At 46.1% G+C, this 14,514-nt stretch overlaps 1 protein-coding gene and 2 long non-coding RNA genes across 25 annotated transcripts in view; 1 reads left to right on the forward strand and 2 right to left on the reverse strand.

Moving 5' to 3' along the window:
- Nucleotides 1-14,514, forward strand: part of PTPRF (protein tyrosine phosphatase receptor type F) — a 485,633-nt gene that overhangs the window by 468,658 nt on the left and 2,461 nt on the right. For all 20 annotated transcript variants that reach the window (XM_083742226.1, XM_083742229.1, XM_083742216.1 and 17 more), the window contains 8 exons: nt 3,234-3,353; nt 4,705-4,859; nt 6,324-6,609; nt 9,577-9,755; nt 11,954-12,080; nt 13,001-13,126; nt 13,509-13,663; nt 13,970-14,105. In XM_083742226.1, coding sequence (XP_083598352.1) covers nt 3,234-3,353; nt 4,705-4,859; nt 6,324-6,609; nt 9,577-9,755; nt 11,954-12,080; nt 13,001-13,126; nt 13,509-13,663; nt 13,970-14,105 — 1,284 coding nt within the window. The remainder of the gene's footprint in view (nt 1-3,233; nt 3,354-4,704; nt 4,860-6,323; nt 6,610-9,576; nt 9,756-11,953; nt 12,081-13,000; nt 13,127-13,508; nt 13,664-13,969; nt 14,106-14,514) is intronic.
- Nucleotides 1-14,514, reverse strand: part of LOC310846181 — a 394,522-nt gene that overhangs the window by 351,617 nt on the left and 28,391 nt on the right. The window lies entirely within an intron of this gene.
- Nucleotides 1-14,514, reverse strand: part of LOC310846176 — a 35,162-nt gene that overhangs the window by 1,523 nt on the left and 19,125 nt on the right. For all 3 annotated transcript variants that reach the window (XR_014565175.1, XR_014565176.1, XR_014565177.1), the window contains exon 4: nt 1,924-1,988. This is a non-coding gene — a long non-coding RNA (uncharacterized lncRNA). The remainder of the gene's footprint in view (nt 1-1,923; nt 1,989-14,514) is intronic.

The following is a 14,514-nucleotide window of genomic DNA, read 5'->3' on the forward strand; positions in this document are numbered from 1 at the left end:
TATCTCCTAGTAGCACACTTCCCCTCCTCCCCCTCCTAATTACTTCCTATGAAATGGAGGATGCAGTAGTACCCTCAAGGTGACATACTTCAGTGAGTTAGCATACCATTCAGCCAAGTATGGTGGGTAGGGAAGATTCACTGACACACTTGTTCCTCTGCATTGAACTGAGTTCATACCACTACTCTTTAGAAGCCTGCCTTACTACCAGTCACAGATATGATGCACCCACATCAAGGGAACCATCAATTAAATAGTCATAGTAGCTTCAGGGTGGAATCAGACAAACAGGTACCTGATGGGTGGGAGTAAAAGATTGACCTAAACCAGGCATAGGCAAACTTGGCCCTCCAAATGTTTTGGGACTACAACTCCCATCATCCCTGACCACTGGTCCTGTTAGCCAGGGATGATGGGAGTTGTAGTCCCAAAACATCTGGAGGGCCAAGTTTCCCTATGTGTGATCTAAACGCTAACCTAGCTCTTGGTGATTCTCCAAGTGAAAGGGTTCACTTTTAACATCTGTCTTTTTCAGTGCTTACTCAAGCTTGCCCCTTTTCTTATCTCCATGCTGTCTCCCAGCCTAGGACCTTAGAGAGCGGTTTCAGATGAGTACTAGCAGGTAGCACTTTCTCAGGCCCAGCAGCAATGCTGTGTGTGGGTATTGTCGCTCTGGACTTTGACCTCGTGGATTTGGGGAGCTCAGTGCTTCAAAAGGTTTCCACATCTTCTGAAGGGCAAGCAATACCGGGGGGGGGGGTATCTATTTGGTGCCTTGTTATGACCTGCAGGGCCTGGCAGCTTAGTGGTACATATCATCCTCACCTTTCATGTTTGCATACTACATAAAAGCATATTCATTCACTGCCTCCAAAGCTTTTGCAATTGGCAGCAGAATCAGCAATACATGAGTCTCCAGGGCCCTATGTGTGCCCAGACTACCTTTTCCATAGGAAACTTCCCTTGCACTCTCCCAGTTTCTGCACTGCTCAATAGAAAGTGCCCTGAAGCCCAGGTATATTAGAGACCTCTCATCCCATTTTGCAGACAGTGGGTCTTGGGATGTGGCCTGCCTGGTAAAGATATATTCTAAACCAGCTGTTCTTCCTTTGTAGCACTTGTATTAAGGGGGTCTCCTTAATTTCCCAGCAACTGAGGGAGCCACTGGGCACTGCCAGCAGTAAATGAATTTCCAGGTTGTAAGCGTGTTCGTGACATTAATGAGAAGCGAGTGATGCCAGAAGAAAGACTCTCTTATCTGGTTTAGTGCCATCGTGCATCAGCTTCAGCATAAAATTTACAGAGCTTGAAAATGGGGCATAAACATTATGGGTAAATTTGGCAGAAAATGTGAGTGACTCTTATCTGGTCATGAATAAATAATTTTCAATTACCAGTTTGGGCTTTGCTATTAAACCCTAGGATAGAGTACTTGAAAGTTTGTTTTGTGTTTGAACATAAACACTGTAGTCTCCCGAGTTGGGCAGGAAAAGGGTGACATTTGCTGAAGAAGCAGTTGGACACAGCCAGGCCTGTGCTGCCATTTGCTATATTAGCTGTCACTTGGGTGAGGCAGCTTACCAGTAAGCCAGACAACAGACCTTCCTTCTTGAGCACATACTTCTGTGATCTCAGGAGAACCAGGATCCCAGCTACCTGTAGCTCCTCTACAGACTTCCCCAAGTGCCCAGGAAGTTGCTTCTGACCTTAAGCAGTGATTCTGAAGTGGAAGAAGTTGCACCCCAGCAGTTCTAGGGTGCACTTAAATCTCTTATCTAGGAATGTTTACTAAGCCCACCCATTAAAATATCCTCAATTAATAGGCAGAACACCAATGATTTCTAATTAGGGTGTCTAATTAGGGTGTTGTTGTTCCATGTCCTCCATTCCCTAGAAACACACACAGCTAATAATTGAACTTACCATTACTTGACAGGTCCAGATGATCCTCATTCATTCTCCCTTGTAGAGGTTCTGTTGTAGCCAGGCTTTAGTTGGGAAGGAAAAATAGGGAGAGGCAGAATAGGAAGCAGAGTGCAAGGGACGGATGGGTGGATAGGTGAAGCAGGAGGTGGAGAGGAATAGCAGCAGACACACATTGAATTTAGTTTTTAAAATATGGAAGATTTGGGCAAAGGAACAAGACATCTTCCCTGTCACCTCTCTCCACCATGGAATAGAGGAGCAAGTCTATACAGAGAGCAATTTACATGCAGGAAAATATGTTAGTGCTTCCCACTAATGCATCTTAGTCAAATGGGAGTGGGAAAATTCATCCTTGCTGTGTGGACTGCCCACAGCGCAGTTATAGACAGGAAGTACACTTCCAGGTCTTGGGCTTTGACAAAGAGAGAGAACTAGATGAAAATATGGTTTATAGCTTGATGCATCTCTCACATATTTGGCACCTTCCCAGCAAAGCAGGCCAATCCTACTTCAGCAGAGAGCAGCATTTTCAGCTATCCTTTAGAGGGGCTCCTTCTAGCAGGCATACACAGGCATTTCTTCGGGGCCTGGAGAAGCCCCAAAATGTCCATTCCGTGGCTCCGTTTGACTCTTTTCTCCTGCTAGACTTTTTTTGGGTTCAAACTGGCTGTCTCAGTTGCCCTTCAAGAATCTACTACTCCGTCCCCACTTAGAGGATCTTCTCCCCTCCTGCTGTCTGCTGGAGAGGACATTGCCAGTGACCGTCATGGCAGGAACCCTGGCAGATTCCCAAGCAGAGGATGATAGACTGTGGCCAGGCTTCCCACATTCACCACTGAGGGGGAGGAAAGATCAGTACATTTGTCTACAGACACCAATCTTCTCAAAGAGCAGGGAAAGGACAGAAAATTACAGGGGAAGAAATTGCTTTTGAATAGACCATTTCTCTCTGTTGCACTCCCCTTGCCCATTAACATTCTTACTCCTTATTCCTACCTTTGAGCACCAAGCATCTTGTCTTTCCTTGTTTACTACCAGACCATCCAGTATTACTGGCCTTTTGCAGAACAAAGTAGAGGGTCAAACAAAAATACCTACTTGCTTTGTAAACATCAGCCAAATGCAGTAAAGGTGTTTTACATTTCTACACTACTCAGAGTGGGTCCACACCAGCCATTGGCTCCTAGCAGGGGCAATTTGAGTAAGGCGAGAAAACCAGGCTCTGAGGTATCTTAGGGGCATATGTGGAGCCTATTGATAACTTCACCCCCAAACACTGACCCATTATTCCTTTTTTCTCATTGCAGGTGAAGTGTGACCAGTACTGGCCAGGCCGTGGTACAGAGACCTATGGACTGATCCAGGTGACATTGCTGGACACAGTTGAACTTGCCACGTACACAGTTCGGACATTCGCCCTCTACAAGGTAAAGGAGGAAGGAAAGTGTGGGCAGCCAAGGTCTTGCAAGAGCGCCCAGGAAGTATCTTTCCCAGAGAGATACATGAAAGTGCAAGGACTTATACTGACTCTTTCACAGATGCTTGAAGTGAGGGAACCCATCATCAAATACAGGCTGAAGTGGAAGAGCCATCTACACACATTTCACTCCCAGCCCAGTCTTGCCTTATTCTGCCAAGGAGCTTATTCTTTGTGCATCTTGGCCTTTCAGTGAAGGCCAAACCATGTGTTCTCATTGCGCTGGTGAACTAACCTGAAGGTTACAATGGCCTGAGGAATTCCGTCTATCTATACAGCTATTAGCCAGGGCTCTCAAAGCAGCTGATAAAATACAGCAAAAAACAAATCACAGTGGGCAGCCAAAAATTCAGCATGAAACAAAAATAGAACAGAACAGATTGTGAACATATTGTGAAAGGAAGTGTATGGAATGAATGAGGAACCACCAGCCAGGTGCCACGTGCAGCCCTGAAGCCTCCAAATCTAACCCACAGCCTCCCCTCTTCAGTGTCACACACACACACACACACACACACACAACCAGCAGCAATTGGGCTTGAAAACGCCTTTCGCCTTTCGTCTGAGCAGACAATAGTCTGTTTTGAAGCCTTAATGTGGGGGGGGGGGGGGGCATGAGTGTGCAGAGTTAGGGAGGAAATAATTAACCCTCCCTTTCCCAGGTATTGAGGCCCCACCACCCTAAGTTGCCCCCTCCCCACAGAAAGCAGCCTTCTATTGGCTCAAATGAGAGGCTGTTTCCAAGAGCAATATTTGTTGAGATTGCAGCTGGGGAGGGAAGAATTAACTGTCCCCTCCCAATCTGTAATCACCATAAAGGTTGCCTCTTTCCCCTCTGGGAATTAGGCTTTCCCCCAAGCCTAATTACTTGTAGGGTGGGAGGAGGTGAGTATTAACGTCTGTGTGTGCCATGTAGGATGGTAGTATGTATTTGCTGTGTGTATGAACACTTGAGAGTATAGTCCTCTCCAGATGTTCAGAATGTGGCTGTATGTGCAGGGAGCAGCTACAGTCACAAAAGGCTGCTTACTTCACACAGTCCTCTTCCACAAGTTGGAAGGCATTAAATTTTACCAATTGAAGAGAGCTTTTGTCATCTATCCCTCTGTTTTGGCCCACCCACCATAGGGCTGTGGCCATGAGGCAGAGCAGCCCTTGGGCTGAAACAAAGGGTTTCCCATCCCTGGTGTACAGTTATCCTGAGCCCTGATGTGTCTGAAGGCATGGGATTTCTAAACCAGAGAAAAAGCCCACTGTCTACTGTACCACCACTAGCTGGCATATTTTGGCTTCTTCCTTAGAATGGGTCCAGTGAAAAGCGGGAGCTGCGGCAGTTCCAGTTTATGGCTTGGCCTGACCATGGGGTGCCGGAGTACCCTACCCCAATCTTAGCCTTCCTGAGAAGAGTGAAAGCCTGCAACCCCCCTGATGCTGGGCCAGTGGTTGTACATTGCAGGTAAGGACTAGCAGTATAAAGGAATGGGAAGGGCCTGCCAGTCGCTGTATTTTGGCAGGGGTGCACCTGTTGGGATTTACAGTCAGCCTGGCGCCGCTGCTGCTGCTGCTGCAAGAGCAGTGAAATCAGCATTATAGCCCTCTGCTAGCATAAGCAGGACTTTGAAGTCAGTGCCCATCATCACAGCACTTAATTCACCATTTTTACCTGAGAAGCAACAACAATATTTTAAAAATTAAAACAGTATGAGAAGCAACATTTCAGAGGGGAATTCTGCATATTAATTATATATTTATTTTATTGCATTTCTATCCTACTTTTTCCTCCAAGGAGCTCAAGGTGGGGCACATGGTTTTTCCTCTCTCCATTTTATCCTCACAACAACCAATGGCAATAATATTGATGACAGAAACCCACAAATCCATCTCACATAAAATGCAAGCATACTTTAGCATCCATAAAATGTGCAATTATTACTCTGTTATTGACTTGCTTCTATTTTCCCCCTGTACCTGAAGGCTTAGGCTAGCTATAACATATTAAAATGAACCTTCAAGGTAGAATATCTAACTGAACCACCCAGCAAGATGAAATATCCCAGCACCATGCATACACAATTCAGGAAACTGTTATGCCTAATCTAAACTTACTGCTCAAACATTCATATGCTGCTAACAAATATGTGCATTCACAACACGAAAACATATGGGACACCATTCTGCACAAACATACACATGCCATCTATTTACAGAGCATGACACACCATCTGCATGTGCACTCATATAATCTCTTGCTGCACTTCAGGATGGAAAGAAATGACTGCTTCAGCCACAAACATTAGTTCACTAAGAATCAGCATCTTATATGGCCAGTGATTTATCTCTTGTAGCTGAGTTGGAACTATTACTGAACAAACCACTTCATCACTGCAGCTCTCACGAACTCCTTAGAAACGGTATTTAATGCTCTCCCTTCATGCTCTGGTTCAGATGGGAGTGGTGTATAATTAACACACGCTCTCTCCCTATTAAAACCCTGTTAGGAATTTGACATGAGCAGCGGCAAGGAGATGTCCTGCTGTAGAATTCTTAGCTGTCAGACATCACATTTGTTGTTTGTTGGCGTGTTTTTGGTTGTGCTGGTTTGTGCACTGGGAGCAGGACCAAGTTATACACTTCAAAAAGCCTCCACCAAGGAAGATTTGGGTTTGCTGGTTTTGTAAAAAGGAACATTACTCAGAAAGTGTGTACAGGGTGGGGGCAGAGAGACCATAGTGCAGAATCCTCATTCCATTTGCTCTATTCAGGTGCATTAACCTGCCTCTCTGAGGGTTCTTCGGAGAAACTGTGAACTTGAGGATTATCAGTCCCTGCAGTATGCAGTGGGTTGGGGCAGGGCTTGGTGAAGGCTTAGAAATGACTCTGAAGGAAGTACTATTTCATGTTTTGTGCCATGCTTTTACAGCGCCGGTGTGGGCAGGACAGGCTGCTTCATTGTAATCGATGCCATGCTTGAGAGGATGAAGCATGAGAAGACAGTGGACATCTATGGGCATGTGACATGCATGCGCTCACAAAGAAACTATATGGTGCAGACTGAGGATCAGTATATCTTCATCCACGAGGCCTTGCTTGAAGCAGCCACCTGTGGAAACACTGAGGTGCCTGCACGCAACCTCTTTGCTCACATCCAGAAGCTGAGTCAGGTACCTCCGGGTGAGAGTGTCACAGCAATGGAACTGGAGTTTAAGGTGAGCAGAAGAGCATTTGCAATTTTTCCACATGTCAACACACAGAGTGATCAAGGGGCTGCTGAGCTGGAACTGGCAGCCCTGCCTGTCATCCCCCACAGATCTGTGAGCAACTATGAAGAGTCGATTCTTGGGTTGAAGGGAGATTTTCTAGGGATAATGATTCTTTTGTAAATTTCTAAACCAGGTAGGAAGTGATTAAAATATATTTGCATTGCAGAGTGAGTGTCCTCGACATTTCCCTCCTAGAACGGCAGCTTCTGGCAAGGATATAAAAAAGCAGATTGATATGAAGTTCTCAGCAACATTGCTTTGCAGAGTGGCTGGAGCTGCATCCAAAATCAGATGCAGATTGGGCATTAGTGGTAATTGATGTCACTATGAACAACTTCGCTGGAAATGCTTCTAGTTTAAATACTTGAGATGTCAGCAGCTCCAGTGCCCCCTGCCTTGCTCCACTTGTACTTCTCCCTAGTATGGAGGAGGAGAGAGGGAGGGCCACTGTCAGGCTTAGCTGGCATATTGCCTGGTGCAATTTAAGGAAGTAAAGTCCCCTGGCTGTCACAATTGTCTTTGCTTGCCAGCACCAACACCCACACTTGTGTCGGCTTCACACCAATTTTTTCTTACAGCCTTGATACAGGCTGCAATTTTTGCTAATGCCCACATTCTCCAATGATGTGCATTTGTACAGCAAAGGCTGGGGGGGGGGGAATAGTTCCTGTGGGGAAGCAATGAAGCATGTAGAGTGTGAAACAGACTGTGGAAGCCCCACTCTACCCTGGGAATAGCCTCTTGCAAAACAGCAGCCATGGAGTCAAAATATTGACTTGCTGTGGAAACGGCACAAAGCAAAACAGCATTGCCTCTTTGCTCTGAACACTGCTCACACTGGAGGTTTTTTGGGGGTGGGGATTGGACAAGGCTCTCACCTCCACCTGCACCTATTCCCAATCCCCAATACTTCCCCAAAGGAGAAGTGAACAAGTGGGGGGTGCCATGCTGCTGCTCCTGGATTCTGACATCACTGCTCAATGAACATGAGAGAGGTAATGGCAGCAAGCATAGCAGCTGCTGTCACTACTTGCTAGATGGCTTGCTTTGCCCACCACTGGCTTGCTGTCCTCTGCAGGTGAGTGAGCAGGGTAGTAACAGCCTTGCAATGAGAAGAGGAGGAGTTACTGACGCTTGCTTACTCACTCCAGAAGAGCCAAGGGGCAAGCAGGTGGCAGTGGATGCTGCTCTTTCTTTGCGGCCGCCACCACTCCCAAGAGAGATGATAGAGGAGACTGGTTGAATTGATACTGGTGAGGAGAGTGAACAGCTGTCACTCAGTGGTAGTGGGAACTAGGCCTAGCCTGCTCCCAGTGCCAACCAGAGGGAAAGGCAGACATGGAAGCAGGTGGCAGCGTCTGCTTCTTACTGCTGATGCTTATTGCCTGGAAAGTGGAGGCAAGTAGGCAGTGATAATGAGGAGGAACAACAGGCCTCTGGCAGTCAGTAGTAGACCTCAACAGATGTCAGCAGCTCAGATTGCAGCCCTGTTTCTGAAAGCAACTTGGTTGTATGTGCCATGCCATACATCAGAGCAGGAGCCACGGAGTGAAAGAAGTGGATGGGTAGAGCTGCAGTAAGAATTAAGGGGGAAAGGAGTGGAAAGTGAGCTACATGGAGCAAAACAGATTCCTAAGTCCTCATACAATTAGAAAGAAACTGGGCAGCACATCCATAAAGGGTCCCCTAAGTCTTTCTGGTAGAGAATGTAAAAAATGGTCCTTTTCCTGCCAAGCAAGGAAGCTGTCCTGCAAGGAGATGAAGCTATTAGGCTAAACAAGGGCTTATCTCCTGGAGCTGTGGAATTAGCACTGAGCAGCTGGGAATGGGTGGCATTTATAGAGGACCTGTTGGCCGCAGCTCTTCCTAGAGCTGCTTAGAGTATACATGGGGCTTGCTTTCTCCTTCTGAGTAGGTCTAATGAATGGGAGACACTGCTGGGCTCAACCTGAGTTTCAACTCTCTCTCTCTCTCTCTCTCTCTCTCTCTCACACACACACACACACACACACACACGGTTCTAGAGGAGGGGGTGTCCCAATATTAAAGTCCCCTTGAGCTGGATGTTTTCTAAGAAGCAGCCTCTGAAGATAGAGAGCTGTGGAGTTTAACCCAGTTGTGTTAAAAACCACCAGAGAGTCCCACTCCCCTTCTTCATCAGAGGTTTGGGTCCTGATGAGTGCTAACAAACGTGTTAAAATACCAATCTCACAAATTTTGGTATTCTCTGCAATGTCCTGTGCTGAGGCTCCCTCTAAGTATAGGATATTTCAGCCATGGGCCAGAAGTCCCCAGCATGAGACAGAAGGCAAGGGTTGCTCAGAAGAGCAAGGTACATGCTTCTAAGCAGGTCAGGAATGATGTTAGAATGAGTGTTAGTAAGGTGCTAATGAGTAAAAGCAAATAACAAGAGCTCCCAGGGGAAGAATACTATAAAGTGACCCTAAGTGCCCATCTAAGACACACACACACACACACACACACACACACACACACGGGCCTATGTTTTTAGGTGTACATGTAAGATGTTTAGTGTGAACTTGAAGAACAGGGTACGCTCATCATGGAGTTGTGACTGGCTATAGATCCTTGCTGAGCTTGTCTCTGCATCATGGGCAAATTGACCCTGCTTTGGCTGAAAAGACTTCCTCCCAGGGTCTTGGCTCCTCAGGACCTTTGCCAGGGTAGGCAGGAATTTTCTTCCTTTTCAGGGCTGCTGGAATGCCCCCTATATTTCATCTGGGCAGAGGGGCTGCTTTAGCCCAGCTTCCTGCATCTTTTGTTTCCTCGGTCATTATTCTATGTGGCAGAGTGAATAAATGTGTGTACATCATATGGGAGCTGCTCCTCCCAGAGTAGTTACAACTTCTGTGTGCCCCTGTCCCCCTCTAATCTGTACTTCTGCCCTAACAGCTCCTCGCCAACTCTAAAGCACATACCTCACGATTCATCAGTGCCAACCTCCCCTGCAACAAATTCAAAAACCGCCTGGTGAATATTATGCCCTATGAGCTGACACGGGTTTGCCTGCAGCCAATCCGAGGCGTCGAGGGCTCAGATTACATCAATGCCAGCTTTGTAGATGGCTATAGGTAATGTAGTCATTCTAAACAAGAGTTTAAACTCTCCTCCTGTGATGTTGCTGTGCTGCTGCTTCTCTGTGTTCTTTTTTCTTTACTTTTCTTTTTTTAAAAAAGTTGATGCTATTATATGGTATCAGTAGAAATCATAACATTAACCACATCCTAAATATTTCAACATTTCATTAATATATTAAAATAATTTTAAACTGAAGCTTACATCCTTAAATAGGCATCTTAGAATTATCATCTGAAATCTAATAAATTGCTAAAATAGTTGTGTTCAATATTTAGTTATAAATATATTTATAGTATATAAATTACTTTTAAATTTGAATGTAAGCTGGACAGCTCTGTCTTTCAATAAGAGCACAGACAGTAGCCTTTCATTAGCAAACATGGGGCTTTTTTCAAGCTGCCTATTCCCCAGAGCCTGGGATCCTGATAGAAGTTACCTTTCCCCTCTCAGGCTTTACTAGCCTGGGGGTGACAGGTACTGGCTCCTGCATCCTCAGCTTTTCATTAGCCAAGATACTGCTGGTAATCAACTGTACAGTTCACCTCCCACAATGGGATTGTCTTGCAAAGTTGTTCACAGTGCTGCAATAACAGCAACTGAAATGAATCCTGTCACTTGAAAGCAAAGAAACAGTGGGAAGAGCAAATCTGCCTCCAAAATGGACTTGGGGATCCTTGAGAAGGGCTGCACCTTCTGCATGGGGGCAAAGGAAGCATTGTCCTATAACTTACTCCCTGCCCCCATCTCTGAGACACCCCATGAGGCTACAAAAACAGCTGTGAATTGGTAGTGCAAAAGATATCTTAGGAGAGCATTTGAGTGGCAGAGGTCCAGCAACATGGGGAGGCTTTTCAGTGCAAAACGGGAGCCTGATGCCAGGCCTCTAGGCTGCTGTGCTGGGAACAGAAGAGCAGATGAGGTCCTGGCCACTTATCTGCTTCAGATTTCAAGTGCCCAGAGTGTGTTAGAGCCGCCACCTCCATGTGTCTGGTGCTGCAAGAGAGCTGCTAAGGTTGGGAGGGGGGCGCTGGCAAAAATGTGTGCCAAAGCAGCAGGTGGTAGCATTTCATGTCCTACCTAAACCGTCCCTGCAGGCCCCTGTTTATCTCTTCCCGTCCTTCCCTTTGAAGTGAGCAATCGTTCTCCACTTTATCTAAAGAGATCAATTGGCCCAAGGAGCTACAGACGGCTCTGAAGCTGCATCTTTATTAGCGCCTTTGTTTCTGCCACCTAACCTCCCCCCGCCCCACTCCTGCCTTTTATGATGTCTTATAAATCCACCTTGGAACAGCTTCCATCTCTGTCCCACACATTACAGCTGTCCTACAACAGATTCATTAATTTTTAGCACCAGTGGAGAGATTAAATGAGAGTGGATAAGGCTGAGAGCCTAAGACTACATTCAAGGATCTGTAGTGCCCCATAGTGGTAGAATACAGATGGCACAGATGCTATTTTCAATTTTCTGACTTATTTTCCTACATATCACTGGGGAAACAGGATTCACTGTCTTCACTGGTAGCATATGTCGGGGTCTGTGTATGTATTTGCTAACTACTGTCTAATTTCTGTGAAGTCAGCAATGTAGCTAGAGTTTTGCAGTGACAGAAATTCCACCCTTTGGGGTCATTACAAAACGAATACTGTGTTTCCTGCACACCTCAAAGGAACTCACACAATTTTACAAAAAGCTTATTGTAGAGTTGTAGCACTACTCTGGTATTATATTTCACCCCACATGTGCATTTTAGAAGATCCAACTGGTGTAATAACATTAGTTACTCCAACTTATATAATATCCCTCTTCTCACATTGAGTAACTTTGGCTAGTTTCTTAGTTGTTGTTTAGTCGTTTAGTCGTGTCCGACTCTTCGTGACCCCATGGACCAGAGCAGGCCAGGCACTTCTGTCTTCCACTGCCTCCCGCAATTTCTTAGTACCTTTGTGTTAATACTCTACTTTCATCAAGGGGCTTAGCCTTATTGATCTCATAGTGGAACAGGTGGTTGTGGGCAAGGACTGCAGAAGGAAGCAGCTAGATGCTATCAGAGATCCAGATGTGTGGCACAAGTCCTCCTCTTCTCCCCCAGCAAGCCCTTTATCTAGTTCTCTAGACCTAACTGCTAAGCATCTCCTTTCCATCCCAGAAGTGTCAGTCATCTACCACTCTGAAATGTTTGATTCCTTGCAGGCAGCAAAAGGCCTACATTGCCACACAGGGACCCCTTGCTGAAACTACAGAGGATTTCTGGAGGATGCTGTGGGAGCACAACTCTACCATTGTGGTGATGCTGACCAAATTGCGAGAGATGGGGCGGGTAAGCTAGCACCCTCAGCTACCAAGTGATATCTATTCTGGGGCTGTTTGTCCAGTGAGATTCCAGGTGTACGGCCCAGTCTCGGGAGCAAATATTTTGCTTTCATTCTCCTAATGCTAGAGGGGACTGCAGTCACTGCTAAAGGTGAAACTCATTGCACTGAAGTCTTCAGACTGTAACTGTTTTGTGGGAGGGATTCAGTTGCATACGAGTAAATTTAGGTTTGTGCTATTGAAGTGAATTAAAACTCTTGCACAACAACAAAAATGACTTTTTTGTGGTGACGGGAAAATGCACCAGAAATATAACAAATGATTCACATGAAGTCAAATAACCTCTCCACAAACAAATCAGGTGATTGCTGAATAAACAGTGAACATTGTATAACCACCTTGTCAGCTTTATTTAAATAAATCAGAATGTATGCTCATTAAGCACGCAATCTGCAGGAGTCGTCCATCTCCAGCTACATGGCTGACTAGCTCTGCTGGGACCCAGTTGGTGAACAAGTATCCTCTGCAACCATCAATGTACTTGATCCCCCTGGCCCACTCAAACTTTAAGAGGAGCTAACAGCTTCAGGTTTCTTGCTTTGCCCAGAGCCAGCAAAAAAGGGGCATTTGGGCTCGAACTGAGGTTTTCTACCTAGTAACTTGGCATGGAAGAGCAGGCTGATTGCTAATCAGGAAGTCATGGGAAATGGAGGCGTGCAGGAGCAAGGGGAGTCTAATCAATCATATCATGGCAGGAGGGAAGAAATAGATCAGTGTCTTGCTGCGCATATTAGAGCATGGAGTTGTGTGGGTATTGTACTACCCAACAGGACAAGATGTCAAAAGGCACCTCACTCTAAAATATTCAAGTTCAGTCACATCACACATTTTGACTGTAACAATTCTGACTCTTCCTTTGCTTTTCAGGAGAAATGCCACCAGTACTGGCCAGCAGAGCGTTCTGCTCGGTACCAGTACTTTGTGGTGGATCCCATGGCTGAATACAACATGCCCCAGTACATTCTGCGTGAGTTCAAGGTCACTGATGCCAGGGTGAGTACCACACAGCCTACCCTGAATTCCCCAATATTTATTTCCCATTACTGCTCAGAAATTGCAAGTAGCACAGGACAGAAGGGCTTTATCTTCAACGTGCATCTGATTGTCCATTGCTTTATCACCCTCTGCATTGGTGTTACTGTGTGTCAAGTGGCTGAGACAGCTGGAAAGCAGAAGCAAGGATTTCAGTTGTGTTTATATCTACTACACCCTGCTATATAAAACAAAATACTCACTAGGGACCAAGGAAATCTGCTTAGGTCGGCTGGGCCTCCCCTCAAGGCTTTTCTGGCACCAGTAGGAAAGGCCTGACCATGAAGGCTGCCATGTGTTTTGAGAGGATGCAGTGACTATATCTCCCTTTAACCACAACTAGGATGGACAGTCAAGAACCATCCGGCAGTTCCAGTTCACGGACTGGCCTGAGCAGGGAGTACCAAAAACTGGAGAGGGCTTCATTGACTTCATTGGGCAAGTTCATAAAACCAAGGAGCAGTTTGGCCAGGATGGGCCCATCACTGTACACTGCAGGTAAGCTCTGCTGTTTGCTTGTCCATGGAAGCTGGCTAGGTGCTGTGTGCCAGTGGTGAGGAGGCTGGGGTCATCAGGGAAAGCTAGATTACTATTGCAGAGATGGCCTCACCTTTCTAGGTATAGAAGCCATTTCCTTGGTAAAAGGCAGGGGAGATCTCTGCTTTGTAGTTTTGAGCACACAAAAACATTGTGGCACTTGTAGAGAGATATTTTAGCTTTTGGGAGAGCTTCTTTTGATCTTTGTGATCTTTTGATGCTTCAGTTCCCTTTCACTGTGTCTCTTTCTCTCTTCCTTATGTGCAGTGCGGGGGTCGGACGCACAGGGGTGTTCATCACCTTAAGCATTGTACTGGAGCGCATGCGCTATGAGGGCGTAGTTGACATGTTCCAGACTGTGAAGACCTTGAGGACACAACGACCAGCCATGGTGCAAACAGAGGTAAACCACCAGCCCGCTGCTGCACAGAGGACTGGGGGCAAGCATTTAGAACCAAAACTGTGCTTTCACTTGCTTTCAGTATGGAAAAGGGATGCAACTTTCTCTGTAAGTAGGCATATTCCATATAAATCACATCAAGCAGCCACCGATCTTGCCCCCATTCCCATGTTGATGTGTTCTATGAGATATATAGGGTATATACAATCTTCTCCTTTGGCGATCACTCATAGCCAAGTAAGATTGTCTTCCATAAACACAGTTTTAACAAAGAGTCCGTAAGTGACTGTGGAGGCCAATTCTGGATCCACACGTCCTTCCACAGTGGGGACATTCGTTTCTGGGTGGGAGTTGATCACGGTGTGGACTTGCCAAGCGTGCCTTCCTCTTAGCACATTTCTCCCTTGCATCC

This window comes from Podarcis gaigeae (genome assembly GCF_964106915.1).
Source record: "Podarcis gaigeae genome assembly, chromosome: 6".
NCBI lineage: Eukaryota > Metazoa > Chordata > Lepidosauria > Squamata > Lacertidae > Podarcis > Podarcis gaigeae.